Genomic DNA, 14,416 nt, shown 5'->3' on the forward strand with positions numbered 1-14,416 from the left:
ATGCATGTGTGTTTATACCAGGAGTTAATGGAGACTGGATGGGGGAAGGTTTTCAGCTCTGTATTAATTTGGCCTATGCCTATGAGATACGCACATTTTATTTGGTACAGTATTTTGAAATATTTTTATGAGTTATTCCAACAATTTAATCAAGGGTATTTCCCTGAGAGAAACAAAAGGAAAACCTCAAAAGTGGTTTGTTATCAGGATTATTTTTGCTGTGCTGTTGAGAATACATTTGCAATAGTAATAAAAATTTTGGTTGTTTGCTTATTTACAAAGCACTTCCAAAAATACATCATTTGTCACTCAGCCTTTTGCTCTTGATGTCATTCATTTGCCCATTTACAGGATGAAAATAAGTGCGTTCTGAAAGTGATAAGAGACCTGCTGAGGTCAAATGCAAGATTTTGCGTCTGAAGAACTGGACCCTGCCTCTTATGACTCCAGACCCCTCCAAGCTCTGGGAGAATGAGTCCTGCATGTAAGTGCTGAGTCTGGGTTGCTGTAAACCTAAATGGTAAAATGACAAGTGTAGACGCGGAGGGTGTGAATCACCTCTATTGCCGTGACTGTCACTGTGACCATGGCCCTTCCGCCTTCTCCGTCTTCAGCAAGTGGGAGGATGAAGCAGGTTCTGTGAGGGTGGTTCCTAAGACCCACAGTCATCTGGCACCAAGGCATCCTCCTTGCTGATATCTGCCTGTGTCTTCCTCTGTGCTCTTCGACACAGGTGTTGGGGGTGTGATTTGCTGTGTGTGATTGCATTTTCCTTGATTATGTAAACGGGTGTCTTTTGCCAAGAACTCTCCATGCCCCGAAGCTCTGAGCTTGGTCCCTCCCATCGGCTGACTTCATTTCATTTTTTTGGGAGGCGTATTTTTCAAGTTGCAGAGCAGTAATAACTGGCAGTGCCTCTTGGGCATAAGGTACCTGGAGTTCAGGGACCCCCAACCTGTGACAATGACAGCAGATGAGTTGGTTTTCTTTGTGAATGGCAAAAAGGTAAGCAGAAGCTGACCCTTTCTCTGGTTTCCCTGGTCCCCGGGAGGGATGTGTGTCCTCCGGAAAAGACCTGTTCTTGTTCTCTCTCTTTTGTGTTCTCCCTTATTTGTTCGCCTTCTCTCTTTCTCTCTCTTCCTTCAAAGTTGTTGCTGCATTTGGGGTAACACTGGGGAAAGAAGACCTTCTCAGGGTTAGAACACAGTCAAGATACTCACAGGGTAAAGCAGTGATGGGGAGGGAAGCGAGAAGAAAGGCGCCTGTGAGTTCACCCGTGCTCCTTGCCACCTCTTCGCGGTAATAGAGACACTGGCAGGAAGCTGAGAAAGGTGGGCAGGGTTCTAGGTGAGATTGGAGGTCACCTCCATTTCTGTGTTTAATCAAATGTATCCTAAGGCTTTTGTTGCTTTCTTTACTGAGAAAAGGAGCAGGAATGTGTTTTCTTGCTAATCTCAGGGTATAAGATGTACACAGCTTTGATTCTGATATTTCATCTGTGTAAATGTAACAGCTAAGTTGTGTGAGGACATATACTGACATCTTGTGGCAAGTCACAATTTTTATTTCTTAAAGGGCACGCTTTTCTCCCCCCCCCACCCCACACTTAGTTATACATATAAATATTGCAAACCTCTTACTTTGATAAAAATTGCTCACTTGGATTAACTTCATTGCCGCACAGGGACCTAGGGAAGGTGGGGATGGTAGGGCAGAGGGCGGTCTTATGATAAGGGTACCAGTCCTTGCAGCACCGGAAGGGTGAGAATCTTTGCGGATCTTAATGCAGGTGCAGGAGGCAAGCACATCACGTTGTCTCCACTGTCCACTTGCTCTCCCTACACGGGTGTTGAGGTGCTTGCATCTGCTTCAGCTCCCTCGTTGGAAAGGAAGGCGACAGTAAAAGGGTAGCCTTGGCTGCGCATTGTGAATGGCCGCGTGCGCCGTAGGAGTGATGGTTATACCCCATCGTCAGAGCAATTTTGTTTGTTTTGCAGCATTGGCAATTTTGAGTTGAGAAACTGGGTGACGTGGGAGGCAATTTTCAAGAACTAAAATGCATCTAGTGCTTAAATTGTCAGGATATATTTGGATGAGTAGCAGGGGAATTCCATGAGCCGCCACAATGTCAGTGCTCCCAGGACTGTTGGATTCAGTTTGAGTGGTATCACTGGGTGGCCCTGGGAACTGGGGTCAGCTGTGCTCTTCCAGGTGCAGAGCTGTCTCTCTGTGCCGACTTCTTTTCAGAATTGGTCTCTGGTAGCAAACTAAGAGGCAGGGCAAATCATCCTTGTTGGTGGCTGTTAGACTTGCAGCCAAGAATTCCAACGACTTTGTCACATTCAGCAATTGCATTGTAGAGATTTAAGAAACAGTCGTTGAATTGGCTTTCTCCATCCATTACTTACACAGTGGCATCTCTAAGACCAGGCACTTACCATTCAGGAGTTTATGAACTAGTTGGCAAAGTGGATTGTGATTAGGTAAGGTACCATATTCCAAAATGTATTTCAAAGAAAAGTATCCCCACCAGATACTCTTCTTAGATATTCCTAGACCACTTTGTATAGTGTTGGCACATAGTAGGTGCCCAATGAATGTGGACAGAATGAATGGATGAATATTAAAACCCAGAGAAACCCTCTACTAAAGAAACTTATTTTTCAGACTTTGTACTTTAAAGGTATTTTAAATTTACAAGGAAGTTGCAAGAAGAATGCAAAGAAATATTAAATAGACTTGCCCAAATTCAACACCTAACATTTTGCCACATTTGCTTTAACATCCTTTCTTTAAGTATACATATATGTGTATAGATCTGTGCATATAAATAGATATATAGATATATGAATACGTAATTATATATAATTTATGCATGTAATTAATTGGAATAAATACATAAAGTATAAAATTTTCTTTCTGAACCATTGAGGATAAATTTCAGATATCAGGGACTTCCCTGGTGATCCAGTGTTTAAGAATCCTCCTTCCAATGCAGGGGATGCAGGTTCAATCCCTGGTCAAGGAACTAAGATCCCACATGCCGCAGGGCAACTAAGTCCGTACACTCTAGAGTCCGTGCAGCACAACTAGAGAGCCCACTTGCCGCAACTACTGAGCCTGCATGCTCTGGAGCCCGTGTGCCACAACTAAGACCCAATGCAACCTAGTGAATAAATGAATAAATAAATAAGTATAAAAAATAAATTTCAGATATCATACTTCTCTATCCCTTAAACTAAGAATAAGTGTATTCTTACATAACCACAATCTAATTATAAAAATCAGGAAATCTAGTGTTAACATAATACTAGTCTAATCTATAAACTTTATGCAGAGCGTTATTCCAAGTTTCCCAGTAAAGTCATTTATGGCTTCCACCCCACAATCCCAGGATCCAGGATCATGCCTTGTACTTAGTTGTCATATCTCTTTAGTTTCCCTTAATCTGGAACAGCTCCTTAGCTTTCCTTTCTCTTTTGTGACATTGATGTTTCTGAAGAGAACGAGCCATTATTTTTTAAAATGTCCCTCATTTTGAGCTTGTCGTGCTTTCTTCTAATTAGACTCAGAGTCTGCATTTTGGGCAGGATACCAGAGAAGTGACATGTCTCTCTTGGTGGATTATATCAGGAAGCACATGTTATCGGTTTTCCCCATTACTTGTGATGTGAACTTTGATCACTCAGTTAAGGTGGTGTCCACCAGTAATCTTGCAATCTCCACTGTAAGAGTACTCTTTTCCCTTTATAATTAATGAATAATCTGTGAGAAGATACTTTGGGACTATGTAAATACCTTGATTATCAAACTTTCATCTGCTAGTTGCAGCATCCATTGATAATTCTTGACCAGATCAGTTATTGTGCTGAATTACAAAATGGCCACCCAAAATGGCCACTAGTTGGTATTCTTCTGTCAGGAAGAACTTTCCTTTCTCTCCTACTTGTTTATTTATTAATGATCGGTTTGGACTTACGAGTTTCAATTCTAGTTAATGGTTTGTAATCCATTATGGCTATTATTTGTTTTGGTGCTTGAGTTTTACCAGAGCAATCTGTTTAACCCAGCATTTCCTAAGCTCACTTCCCCACAGTGTTTTTCTTTTAGAATACACATTTCCTTTGGGCATCCTTTTGAGAGAGGGTTCTCTGGGGTTTGCTGGGACAAACACCGCAGCCATGCCATGAGAGTGGTCTGGTCATTCTCTGAGGAATTCAAGGAAGGTTGGACCACTTGTGGCTGGGGTGATAGGGAAGTGTTTGGGGTCTTCTAATAAGTCAAGATGCAGGTGAAAGAGGAATGGAATGGCCAAAGGCACAGGAGTTAGAGGGTTTAAGTTGTATTTTCACTGGAGTATGAAGACCAGCTTGGCAGGGAAGCAGGAGGGGAACTGGCTGAAAATGAAGACTGGGGACACATTGAAAAGGGTCTTGAAAGACAGCCTAAGGAACTTGGATGCTACCTTGAATATGTGGGAGGTCACTGAAGGCACTGAGCAGAGAACTGATGGGATGTGATAAAAGGAGAGCAGCAGGGCAGGAGGAAGGGGAGGCAGGAGCCTCTTGGCAAGCTAAGAGGACCTTATTGCCATCTATGAGAAAGGTAATAAAGACTTTTATTTTGTGCATTTATGATTTAATTTCCAAGAGAAAAGAAACAACTCCTTGTGTGAAATTTATAACCAGGAAAATTTGAACAAGCTGTACCTGTGGGGTATAATCATAAAAGAAAATTAATTTTATCTTCCACTTTCCTTTCAACTTTATTCAAGGGTAAATTTTGGTAGTTTCATGACCTTCTGGATTACTCTTAGTGAAAAAAAATCCTATGGGCAATTATAAGTTGCCATACACAGTTTCATTTCAGGACAGAGAGGAGAGGGTAGTGAGAAAGTTCTTATTTATTAGGTGCTGGTGTAGGATGGCTTCCCGCTGCTGGGAACCTTCAACTGCAAGTCTCATGACATGGTGTAGGGGGCTGTTTTCTCAGTCTGGCTGTTCTCCCTCAGCCTCCAGTTTTGGGAGGTCCACTCCACACAGACTCTGATGGAGGTCCCATCACCTCCTGTAGTCAGTCTTTCAGGAATGATTTAAACACCTCCAGGCAAGTTCTCTCTCTCACATATGGCCGGTGCTGGGTCCATGGCACAACAATTTCACATCCTTTGCTCTTCCAAACTCTGGAAGTGCACATCAATCCTTACACTACAATTCTTCCTCAGCTAGTCTGGTAAGACTTTTTCTATCTTTTAGCTAAGCCAGACCACCATATGCCCTGCAGCATGTGAGCTTTACATGTAGGGCTATAGAAGCCCCTCATGAAGTTGGAGGTGTGAGGCAGATACCTCCTCCTCCTACTTTAGGAAGATGTGAGAATCATAGTGCAGGTCTCTCTAAAGAAACTCTTATCACACATTCTCTCCCCTTAATCATCCCAATCACCCAGACCCTTTTAGGCTTGATGATGCATGAGGAGAAGTGAAACAGGTTTTCATAGATTTCCTTTGATGATTTGCATCTGAAACTAGCACCACACCTCATGGACAAACTTTCTGCCTTATTGAACATTCTGTTTGTGGGCCTTTGGTTTGAGATTTCTCCTCCATTTCTCACCTGTGTTAGTGCCGTTGACTGTGATGACCCAACGCATACCACACTCTGTTACGAGCACAGGCCAGCAGACTGGCCGTCCACCGCCTGAGAGTCCACCCTCCAGGATGCAAAGTCAGAGGTCTGCATGCCACCGCTCCCAGCTGTCCCTGGCGTTCACAAATGTGCTCCAGCAGCTGGAAATGAAATGACTTGTTCAATTTGAAGGGAACTTTGCCTTGGTCAGCCCAGCACGGCCAGCGCTGTACCTAAGTGCTCTGTGGTGGGTCCAGAGCTGAGCCCTAATGCAGAATTTTACAATTGCAGCATGTCCGCAGGTACACGATTTGGCTTGCAGCTAATATGCTCATCTTATAGAATTAAGAAAAACACCTTCGTTTTCATGATATATGTACCACATCTCCATTAACTCTACAAATTCTTGGGTGAGACGATGACTAAGTATACCTCTGATATAGTTTTCTTTGGTGTTTGCTTTTATAGGTGGTGGAGAAAAATGCAGATCCAGAAACAACCCTTTTGGCCTACCTGAGAAGAAAATGTATCCTGACTTTGGAGCAGGGGTGAGGGAGAGGGGGCACTTGGGGACTCGTTCTCTGGGCCTTACCCCATTTGCTAGTGACTGGTCTGGAGGCCGTGAAGTGCAGAGGAAAGAGCACTGGGTTAGGGCTCTTGACCCCTGTGTCTTAGTTGCAACTCTGCCACTTGGCAGCTGTGTGACCTTGGGAAGTCATTTGAGCCTGGTGGGTCTGAAATTCTCAGCTGCCAAGTAAGAACATGGTTCTTGATGTTCTTCAAGTCTCCTGCATTTAAGGTTCTAGTAATGCCAAGGTTTTACCCTGGGCCTGTAAAACAAGCCGCTCCAAAAGACCCTCCTTAGCTCTGGCAAGCTTCATGGTCATTCCCCTCCCCCCAACCCCAGGAGGAGCAGAGCCTGCCTCAGACCTTTGTTAATACATAAATGGGCTTCCCAGGCAGGGTTTCTAGCTCTGCGAAGGTGGAGAGAAAGTCAGGGGAAGGGGTATTTTGGGGGGAAAAGGATGCCTGAGGTGGGAATCGTGTAGAGGCACCATCCACTGTGGGAATGGCAGGCACTGGGAAGCATGGGGTGCGGGACTCCTGAGCAGGGTTGGGGTACTGCTCTGCTCCCGGAGTGGGGAGTGCTTCTGTAAGATCCCCCATCCCTTTTGTTCTTTCCTAGTAGGAAAGTATTCTGAGGCCCTGGAACAATACCAGCAGTAAAGCTAGAATAGGAGCTAACATTAATGGGCACTGACTACATATGAGTGGAGTTCAAGGTGGTTTATGTAGGCTATCTCACTGATTCACAGCGATCCCTTTAACAGAGGAGGAAGCGAGGCTGGATGCGTTAAGGGACACACCTCCCCCTCGTGTGTTCTGGGCAAATGCTGGCAGACCTGGACTGAAGCTGGGAGCCATGCTCTGAACTTCCCACCCACACTGGAAACTCTCTAGGGGTCTGTTGTAGAATGATACTCATCCTGACCTCTGTCTGTAAACCCTTGCGGCTCCCAGAGGCAGGGACGTCTGGTGGCTCCTTGCAGTGACATACTTTGGAACAACAAAGGATCGTTTCAGCACCCTCAGAAGCCAGCCTGGAATCCATGGCCTTGCCTCTGGTTCTTTCACCTCCTATCAGATAGTGGCTGGCTCTAGTGTACTTTGTCCTGGATTTTTGACCTGGTGGGGGCAGGTCTGGAGGTTCACAGCACATGGACCTGATGGTGTTTTTTGTAGACCTGGAGTCACTCAATGGGATCAGGGGACTGCATGGGACTCCATTTCCAGCCCATCTACCTGGGTGGTCGGGAAAGAGAGGCTCACTCTTAGAGATTGTTGACATCAATTTTAGATTTCTAGTACAGTTTTGAAGACCTGACAGCCTCAGAAATTCCTGATCATAGCAGTTGGCTGGTTTAAAGGCCAAATCTCTAATGAACTCCAAACCTGAAAGTTGGCATGTAAATATGAAGGCCTCGTGGCTTGCTGCTGCCTGTGTTGAGAGTTGATCTGTGGGAGTTCCAGGCAAGAGAGAAGACACTAGCCTTGACTTCTACCCTGGCTTCCAGAAGGATGCCCAGGCTAGCAGAAGACCTCTAGACTACTTTGGGCTGCTTCCATTCGTCCTCACGTGCCCCTAGAGTGGTCTAAACCGCTGATCTCATACGTCCAGACTAGTGAAGAGAATAACTCGCGATCTAGAGATCCCTCCCCAGCTGTGCTTTAAAAGAAGCAGCAGCATGGTGGGGGAGGAGTCAGATGGCCGTGTTCTCTAACACTCAAGGTAACACAAGTGGCTGTCATCTTGCAGGGCGCACATTACATCTTGGGTCTCAGTCTTCCTCCCTTCGTTCCTTCGTTCCTTCGTTCCTTCATTCCTTCCTTCCTTTCCTTCTTTCTTTCTCTCTTTCCCTCTCTCTCTCTCTCTTTCTCTCTCTCTGTCTTCCTTCCTCCCTCCCTCCCTCCCTCTCTCTCTCTTTCTCTCTTTCTTTCTTTCACAAATTCCTGCCCTACCTGCTAACCACATTATTATGAAGATCAAACGGGTCCATGGGTATAGCTACTTTCCAAGTAGAAGATGCTTTGTCATTGTTAGTTATTAATTTTATCTTGAAATTAGGGAAGTGACCAGGGATAATAGCCTCAGGTCCTTCCATCTTCAGTAGGAAGATAGATGGCCTGGAGGCCTGTGGGCCTGAGGGAAAAGCAGCGATGGAGCCTGTGTGTCCCCGGGAAAGAGGCCACCATAACTGCTCTTCTCCAGAATAGCCCTAATTAGTTAGGCACTTTTCAAGCGCAAAGTATCAGAGATTTTGTTTCCCCCAATATATAAGAGGTGGCTCCAGTGTTGGTTTCTGACCTCAAAAATATCTTCATTTTAATTTCCATTCACATATCCTATGGGTTGGATATTCAGAAGCCCCTGGTCCGGCCTTAATTTTGGTCCCTGGACTTCATCAATCCAAAAGGTTTGGCGGGGGGATGAGGGAAGCCGAACTCAGCAAGTCCCATGCTGGCTTGAATGGCTTCCTTGCACGACCAGCTGGGGTGATGTGAGGGCTGGCCCACATACTCGAAGACCTTGATCCCAAGAAAATCTCCAGGATTAGAGACAGTGGAACTCCAGTCCCAGGGGTTGACACATGGGTGCTGGTGCCTTTCCTTTTCTGTACAATGGAATTGGCCCCATTCCCTGATCCCGTCTGAGTGGGAGGCCGTGTGGGTCTGCTGCCTCCCGGGTTGAGGGGCCTAAGCCTGTGTGTGGACGAATGGCTCTTCACTCGAAGCTCAGTCCAGGCATTTCCCAGCAGCCCAACAAAGACTTTTTTTTCTCTGAGTTCATATTCTTTAACCCTTGACCATCCAGTGGGGCTGAGAGGGACAAAGCTGGGCTGCGGAGAAGGCGGCTGTGGGGCCTGCACGGTGATGCTTTCCAAGTATGATCGTCTCCAGGACAAGATCATGTATCCTTTGCCTGCTGGCTGATGGCCTTTGCGGACCGTGATGCAGGGGTCAGCTTTTGAGTGAGTGTACGTGTGCGCATATACATGTAAGCCCCTGTGTTTCTAAGTAGACTTTGGTCATGAAGAGGGACATTATAGAATGATGTCTTAGGAAGTATCCTCCTGGCTTATAAATATATATGGACAAGATTCTGAACTGCTGAAAAAAGTCGTCTTTTTAAGATTCAGACTTATATCACATCCCATGAAATCCTTCAGTAGGCCTCCATTGCCCCCAAATTAAAGTCCAGTCTTTTTGTTCAACATGTGAGGTCCTGCAATTTTCCCCATCTTTCCTCTCCAGTTTTCTTTCTCTTCACGGGTCCAGCGCTCTGTTCATGCAGAAACAATTGTGAACTACCAATGCTCCATGCCCATTCATTTCTTGGTCTTTGCAGAAGCTGTTTCCCGTCTTGAATGTCCTTTTCTCAAGGACTTCTCTACCTGGCTATCTCTTACTAGCACTTTAGGACTGGGCAAAATATCACCTCCTCTAGGAAGCCTTCCTTGACCTCCCAAGACTGGGTTAGGTGCCCCTTGTCTCTGCTGGTGCCATGGTGCCCTGTGCATAGCCCTCCTGAAACACTTACCGTAAAATATTTAAATTTCGTCTTCACACTGGCTTCTGTTTTCCTGAGTTGAAGGCAAGCTATTAGAGGACAGAGATTCCATCTTATTCACCTCTATTTCCTCAGCCCTCGGCAGGGTGCCTGGCACTTGGTTGGCCTTCAGTAACTGATGTTGTCTGTATGAGTGAATGAGCGGTGAATAAAGGGATAGATGTGGGGAAGCTCTTTCTCAGGGGTTGGTGTCCCATGCCACCTGGGGATTTCCCCTCCCTCTCCCCACAGAGGAATGGGAGAAATGGAGGTGAGTGAAAGCAGAGAAGCAAAAGTGACAGGAGGTTCTGAAATTGAAGTGGCTAAGGACGGGCCCTGCAGAGAGAGGAGCACACTTTGGGCCTGGAAACTGCCAGAAGCTTCCTCTTGACTCAGCCTCCAGTGTCAGGCTAAGAGGCAGCTGAAAGTGACCCTGGCTCCCATGCTCCAGCTCAGAGGCCTAGGGTGCACCGATGTGTGACTCCACAGGACGCTGGAGGGGCTCGGGCGCAGAGTCTTGGGTAGAGAGGTGAGGACACCTGTAGAAAAGACAAGAACATAATATAGAGTGAAGAGAAGTGACACAGGCATCACAGATCTCCCAGGCCCTGCACTCAGGTCTGCTCTGATGACCTGAGTGGTCGATGGAATGACCTTAATTTGGGTTCCAGTCACTTTTCTGCCAATGCCTGCCTGGCCCCCATTTGCTCCTTGCACCATGTTGCCGTGACAACTGTGGAAGGGATCGGAAGTACCAAGACGAGGCTGCATCCTGTGCAGGTAACCAGAGGCTCTGACCAAGGCTGCAGACTTGCTCTGGGTTGTTGGGCTGAGTGTCACTTCCCGGGCAAAGGTGGCATTCCGGCCCAGCCACCTCCCCAGATCCTCGTGGAGGTGAGGGGATGGCTGTGAGGCAGAAAGTGGAGGCACCCGAGCCTGGAGCTCCCTCCTGTGTCTGGGTGGATGGTGACATTGCATGCCCCGTGGGAACCAAGAGGTCAACTGGATCTGGCGGCTGGTAAGTCCAGCTGTGTCACAGCTGGAGGGAGGAAGGGCAGGGGGACTTCCTCACCTTGTGCCCGAGCGTGCTTAGGAAGCCCCCTTGCCGTCTCAGATTGAAGATTCCAAATGCTCTGTGCCCCTTGATAAAAAAGCCCACCTACTCCCTGCTCCCTCCAGTGGTAATTTCATTGCACCTCTCACCTTTCACCCATGGATCATATAGACATGGGCTCATTAAAATGGAGGTTAGCAAGGGCTGAGTCAGAGAACCGAGACACATGGGTGTCTCACCAGTGCTTTCTCCCTGAAGGTACCAGGCACCTGAGGATGAAGCAAAATTGGGAACACTTTGGGGAAGAGTGGGCAGTAATCTGAGGGGTTTGAGGAGAGAGAAAGGATGCTCGTAGACAAGGTGGAATGGAGCCCATGTGGGAGCAGAGCACAGTGGGAAGGAAAAGCCACTGTCCCCGGTGCTTACGTTTAGGGAAACTGAGGCAGGAGGTCCTTAGGAGATTGCATCATGGAAGGTGCCTGAGCCAGGCCCTTTTCTTAATCTTCCCTTGACTGTGTCATTCAGATCCTGCCACTCTTGTGCCCCTTATGTGAGTCTGGAGTCAGGATCGCCGGCTATATAATTAGCAAACTAATTATACTATTATATATTATAATTATACTATACAAACTAATTATACTCCCTGGAGGGAGCATCTTGGGCCGGTCACGCGGGGTCAGAGCGCGGTGGGGTGGCATTGCTTCACTGCCATGTCTTTGCTTCCTAGGCGGGAAAAGGGCAGATTACTAAACTTGTCCAGCCTGCAGCAGATGTGCGAAGATTAATGAGGGCTTGTACTTTTCTTTGAAACATAGATGAAAGAAAGAATGAACCGTTTAAACGCAGGGATCGTATCCGTACAGTGAGGTGAAAACCCTCTCTTTCCAATGGAATAGATCCTTTTTCCTGACGTACTTCTTTTGGCTCCACATAAGCTGTAGATTCCACTTCCTCTTGTCCATTTATGTTTTTCTCTTGGCTTCTACCACACCACACTTCCCTCATTTTCCTCCTACCTCCATGCTTGCACCACGTACAGCTCTTCCTCGGCTTAGTGCCTAATTGCTGCAGTACCCTGGGCTCTGGCCTGGGCCCTCTCTCTTCTCCGCCTTCACACTCTCCTGAGGTGAGTTTAATGCCATCTACATGTGAATGCATCATCTTTGTTTCTTCAGTTTCGACCTCTCCTCAGAGACCAGACTCCTCTTTCCAGCTGCCTACTTAAATCGCTAGATGGATGTCTAACCTCAAGCTATTTTCCCCCCAACTTCTTACTTCCCTGGTCTTCCTCCATTTGAGTCAGTGGCAAAAGCATCCACCCAATTGCTCAAGATAAAAATCTAGGAGTCACCTATGATTCTTTCTCTGATACACCACACCCAATCCATCCAGAAGTAGTAACTACTCTACCTCCAAACTTTACAATGAGATCTTCATTTTTTTCCTCTGTTTCCCTCATTAATGTTTGGTTCAAGTCACTATCCCCTCTTGCCTAGGCCACTTTAGTGTCCTGTTCCCCTGTTTCTTCTCTTGCCCCTACAGCTGTTTCCTGCCCAGCAGCTAGAATGATTCTTTAAAAACACAAATTCGATCATATCAAGCCCTGCTGAAATTCCCCTTAAAGGCCTCTCCTTATCACACCCAGAATAACAATCCGGATCCCTAACCCTGGCTTATGAAGAGCTGCATGGACTGGCTGCTGCCTATTCCCCCAGCTGACACCCCTTGTCCCAGGATTCCATCCACCCTGGCCTTTCAGCAGCTCTAGCGCATCAGACTTTTGCACTGTCTGTGCTCAGAGCCTTTGCACTTGCTGTTCCCTCTGCCTGGGATACACCCTTCCCTGCTCCAAATTACGTCTTTAAGTTCAACTGGAAGGTCATTTTTTTCAGAGTGGCTTTTCTAACCACTCCAAATAGCCACTAGTCACTCTGGGTCATGTCCTCTTGTACTAATTCTCTACATAGCACTGACCTCCACCTCAAATTTTCTTCTTTGTTTTTGTCAGTATTTTCCCTACTAGGATATGAGCTTCATGAGAGCAGGAACCTCATCTCTCTTCTTCACTCTCTGTCCCCAGTGCCTTTACCACTCCTGGTACATAATAGTTTCTCAGTAAATATCTGTCAAATGAATGACTATCCATGCTAGGCACTGGGGATACAACATTCTAGCAATTTTACTTAATGTAAGTTCCAAGAGAGATTCCCAGAGATTAAAAAATAGTGTAGATGAGGAGAATCTCCTTGTAATAAAAATCTTGCAGGTTTGAATGAAAATTCTGTGACATTCAATGCTTTTAGTGAATTCTATATCACACATTTCCCAATTCTTAAGTCCCCACCCATTGGACTTCAAGGATTGCCTTCACATAAGCATACAGCAGCATTCTGATTTGGAATAAAATGCATTCATTTGGTTGATTTTGGATTGTGGGGTAGTGTAGTTAGAAGAACCTGACACAGCTCTTGCATTCACCATGTGTGATCTTGCATACATCTCTTAAATCTCTGAGCCTGCTTCCTCCTCTCTCTAGTGAAGGGAATGAAGGGTGAGAAGCCCCTCTGGCTTTAACAGTCGTCGTTCTTTGAGGGGGCTGTCCTATTTATAACTCCCATGGGTGGACTCCTTCCTCTATGCCAGGGATGATGTTAAGAGTTTTACGTGAATGACCTCACTGAATCCTCTAAGTGCTAGGATGGTCCTAAACATATAGACAAGGCTTAGTGAGGCTTGGTAACCTGGCCAAGGTCACAGCTGGGAAGTGGCGGCACTACGACTTGACTTCATGCGGTCTGCTGCCCTACACTGCCTGTCGACATGGGCTGGCTCCAGTTGAGTCACGAGGGAGCCTGGGAGGGGTTCTGCAACACAGGTGTCTACGTCATCTGCCCCTTTTAGGAGAGAATCGCCAAAAGCCACGGCTCCCAGTGTGGGTTCTGCACCCCCGGCATCGTCATGAGCATGTACGCACTGCTTCGGAACCAGCCCGAGCCCACTGTTGAGGAGATCGAGGATGCCTTCCAGGGTATGGGCCTTGAGGCAGGGCCTGGGAGGTGGGGTGGCAAGTGGGGCTCTGAGGAGGGCAGGGCAGGGCCAGAGTGGATGCCAGGCCTGGAGTAGGAGTTCCAGGCACCGCCTTTTGAGGGAAAGGCTCAGGCCATCCCACCACGTTGGTTACGATTGACTGGAAGAGTGGTGCTTTCTTAATTGGAAGAACACTTGGGTGGTTTGGAGACCTTCTGGGGTCTCCTGCCTTAGTGTTCATCTTCCTGAGGTGTCTTCTGCTCTCACCCCTTGCTAGGACGGGGTAGCCATGAGTGGCCGGAGTGGGAGGAGATCGTCTGGGAAATCGCACAGAAGCTAATGACATGGCGTCTTCCCTTGCCGCTTCCTCAGAGCAGGGTTCTGCAGGGCAACGGCCACCTATGAGGAAGGAGGCCATGACTCTGAGCCTTGAGCAGGGACTGGCTTCCCACTTTGCCTTCTGTGAATGGGCCCAGATGGTTGGGCCTGGTATCTGTTCCTCTGAATTGAGTAGAGAAGGCTCCCCATTCATTCAATCCATTTTAATGCATCATTTATTCAGTCAGTTATGTGAAGTCCTATCATATGTCAGGCACAATA

At 46.9% G+C, this 14,416-nt stretch overlaps 1 protein-coding gene across 2 annotated transcripts in view; it reads left to right on the plus strand.

Moving 5' to 3' along the window:
- Nucleotides 1–909: 909 nt before the first annotated feature.
- The window catches only part of XDH (xanthine dehydrogenase), a 59,668-nt gene continuing 46,161 nt past the window's right edge, over nt 910–14,416 (plus strand). For both annotated transcript variants that reach the window (XM_065890611.1, XM_065890612.1), the window contains exons 1-5: nt 910–1,005; nt 6,096–6,153; nt 9,001–9,097; nt 10,407–10,515; nt 13,691–13,817. In XM_065890611.1, coding sequence (XP_065746683.1) covers nt 964–1,005; nt 6,096–6,153; nt 9,001–9,097; nt 10,407–10,515; nt 13,691–13,817 — 433 coding nt within the window. In that variant the 5' untranslated portion in view covers nt 910–963. The remainder of the gene's footprint in view (nt 1,006–6,095; nt 6,154–9,000; nt 9,098–10,406; nt 10,516–13,690; nt 13,818–14,416) is intronic.

Source organism: Phocoena phocoena, chromosome 14 (assembly GCF_963924675.1).
Source record: "Phocoena phocoena chromosome 14, mPhoPho1.1, whole genome shotgun sequence".
Taxonomy (NCBI): domain Eukaryota; kingdom Metazoa; phylum Chordata; class Mammalia; order Artiodactyla; family Phocoenidae; genus Phocoena; species Phocoena phocoena.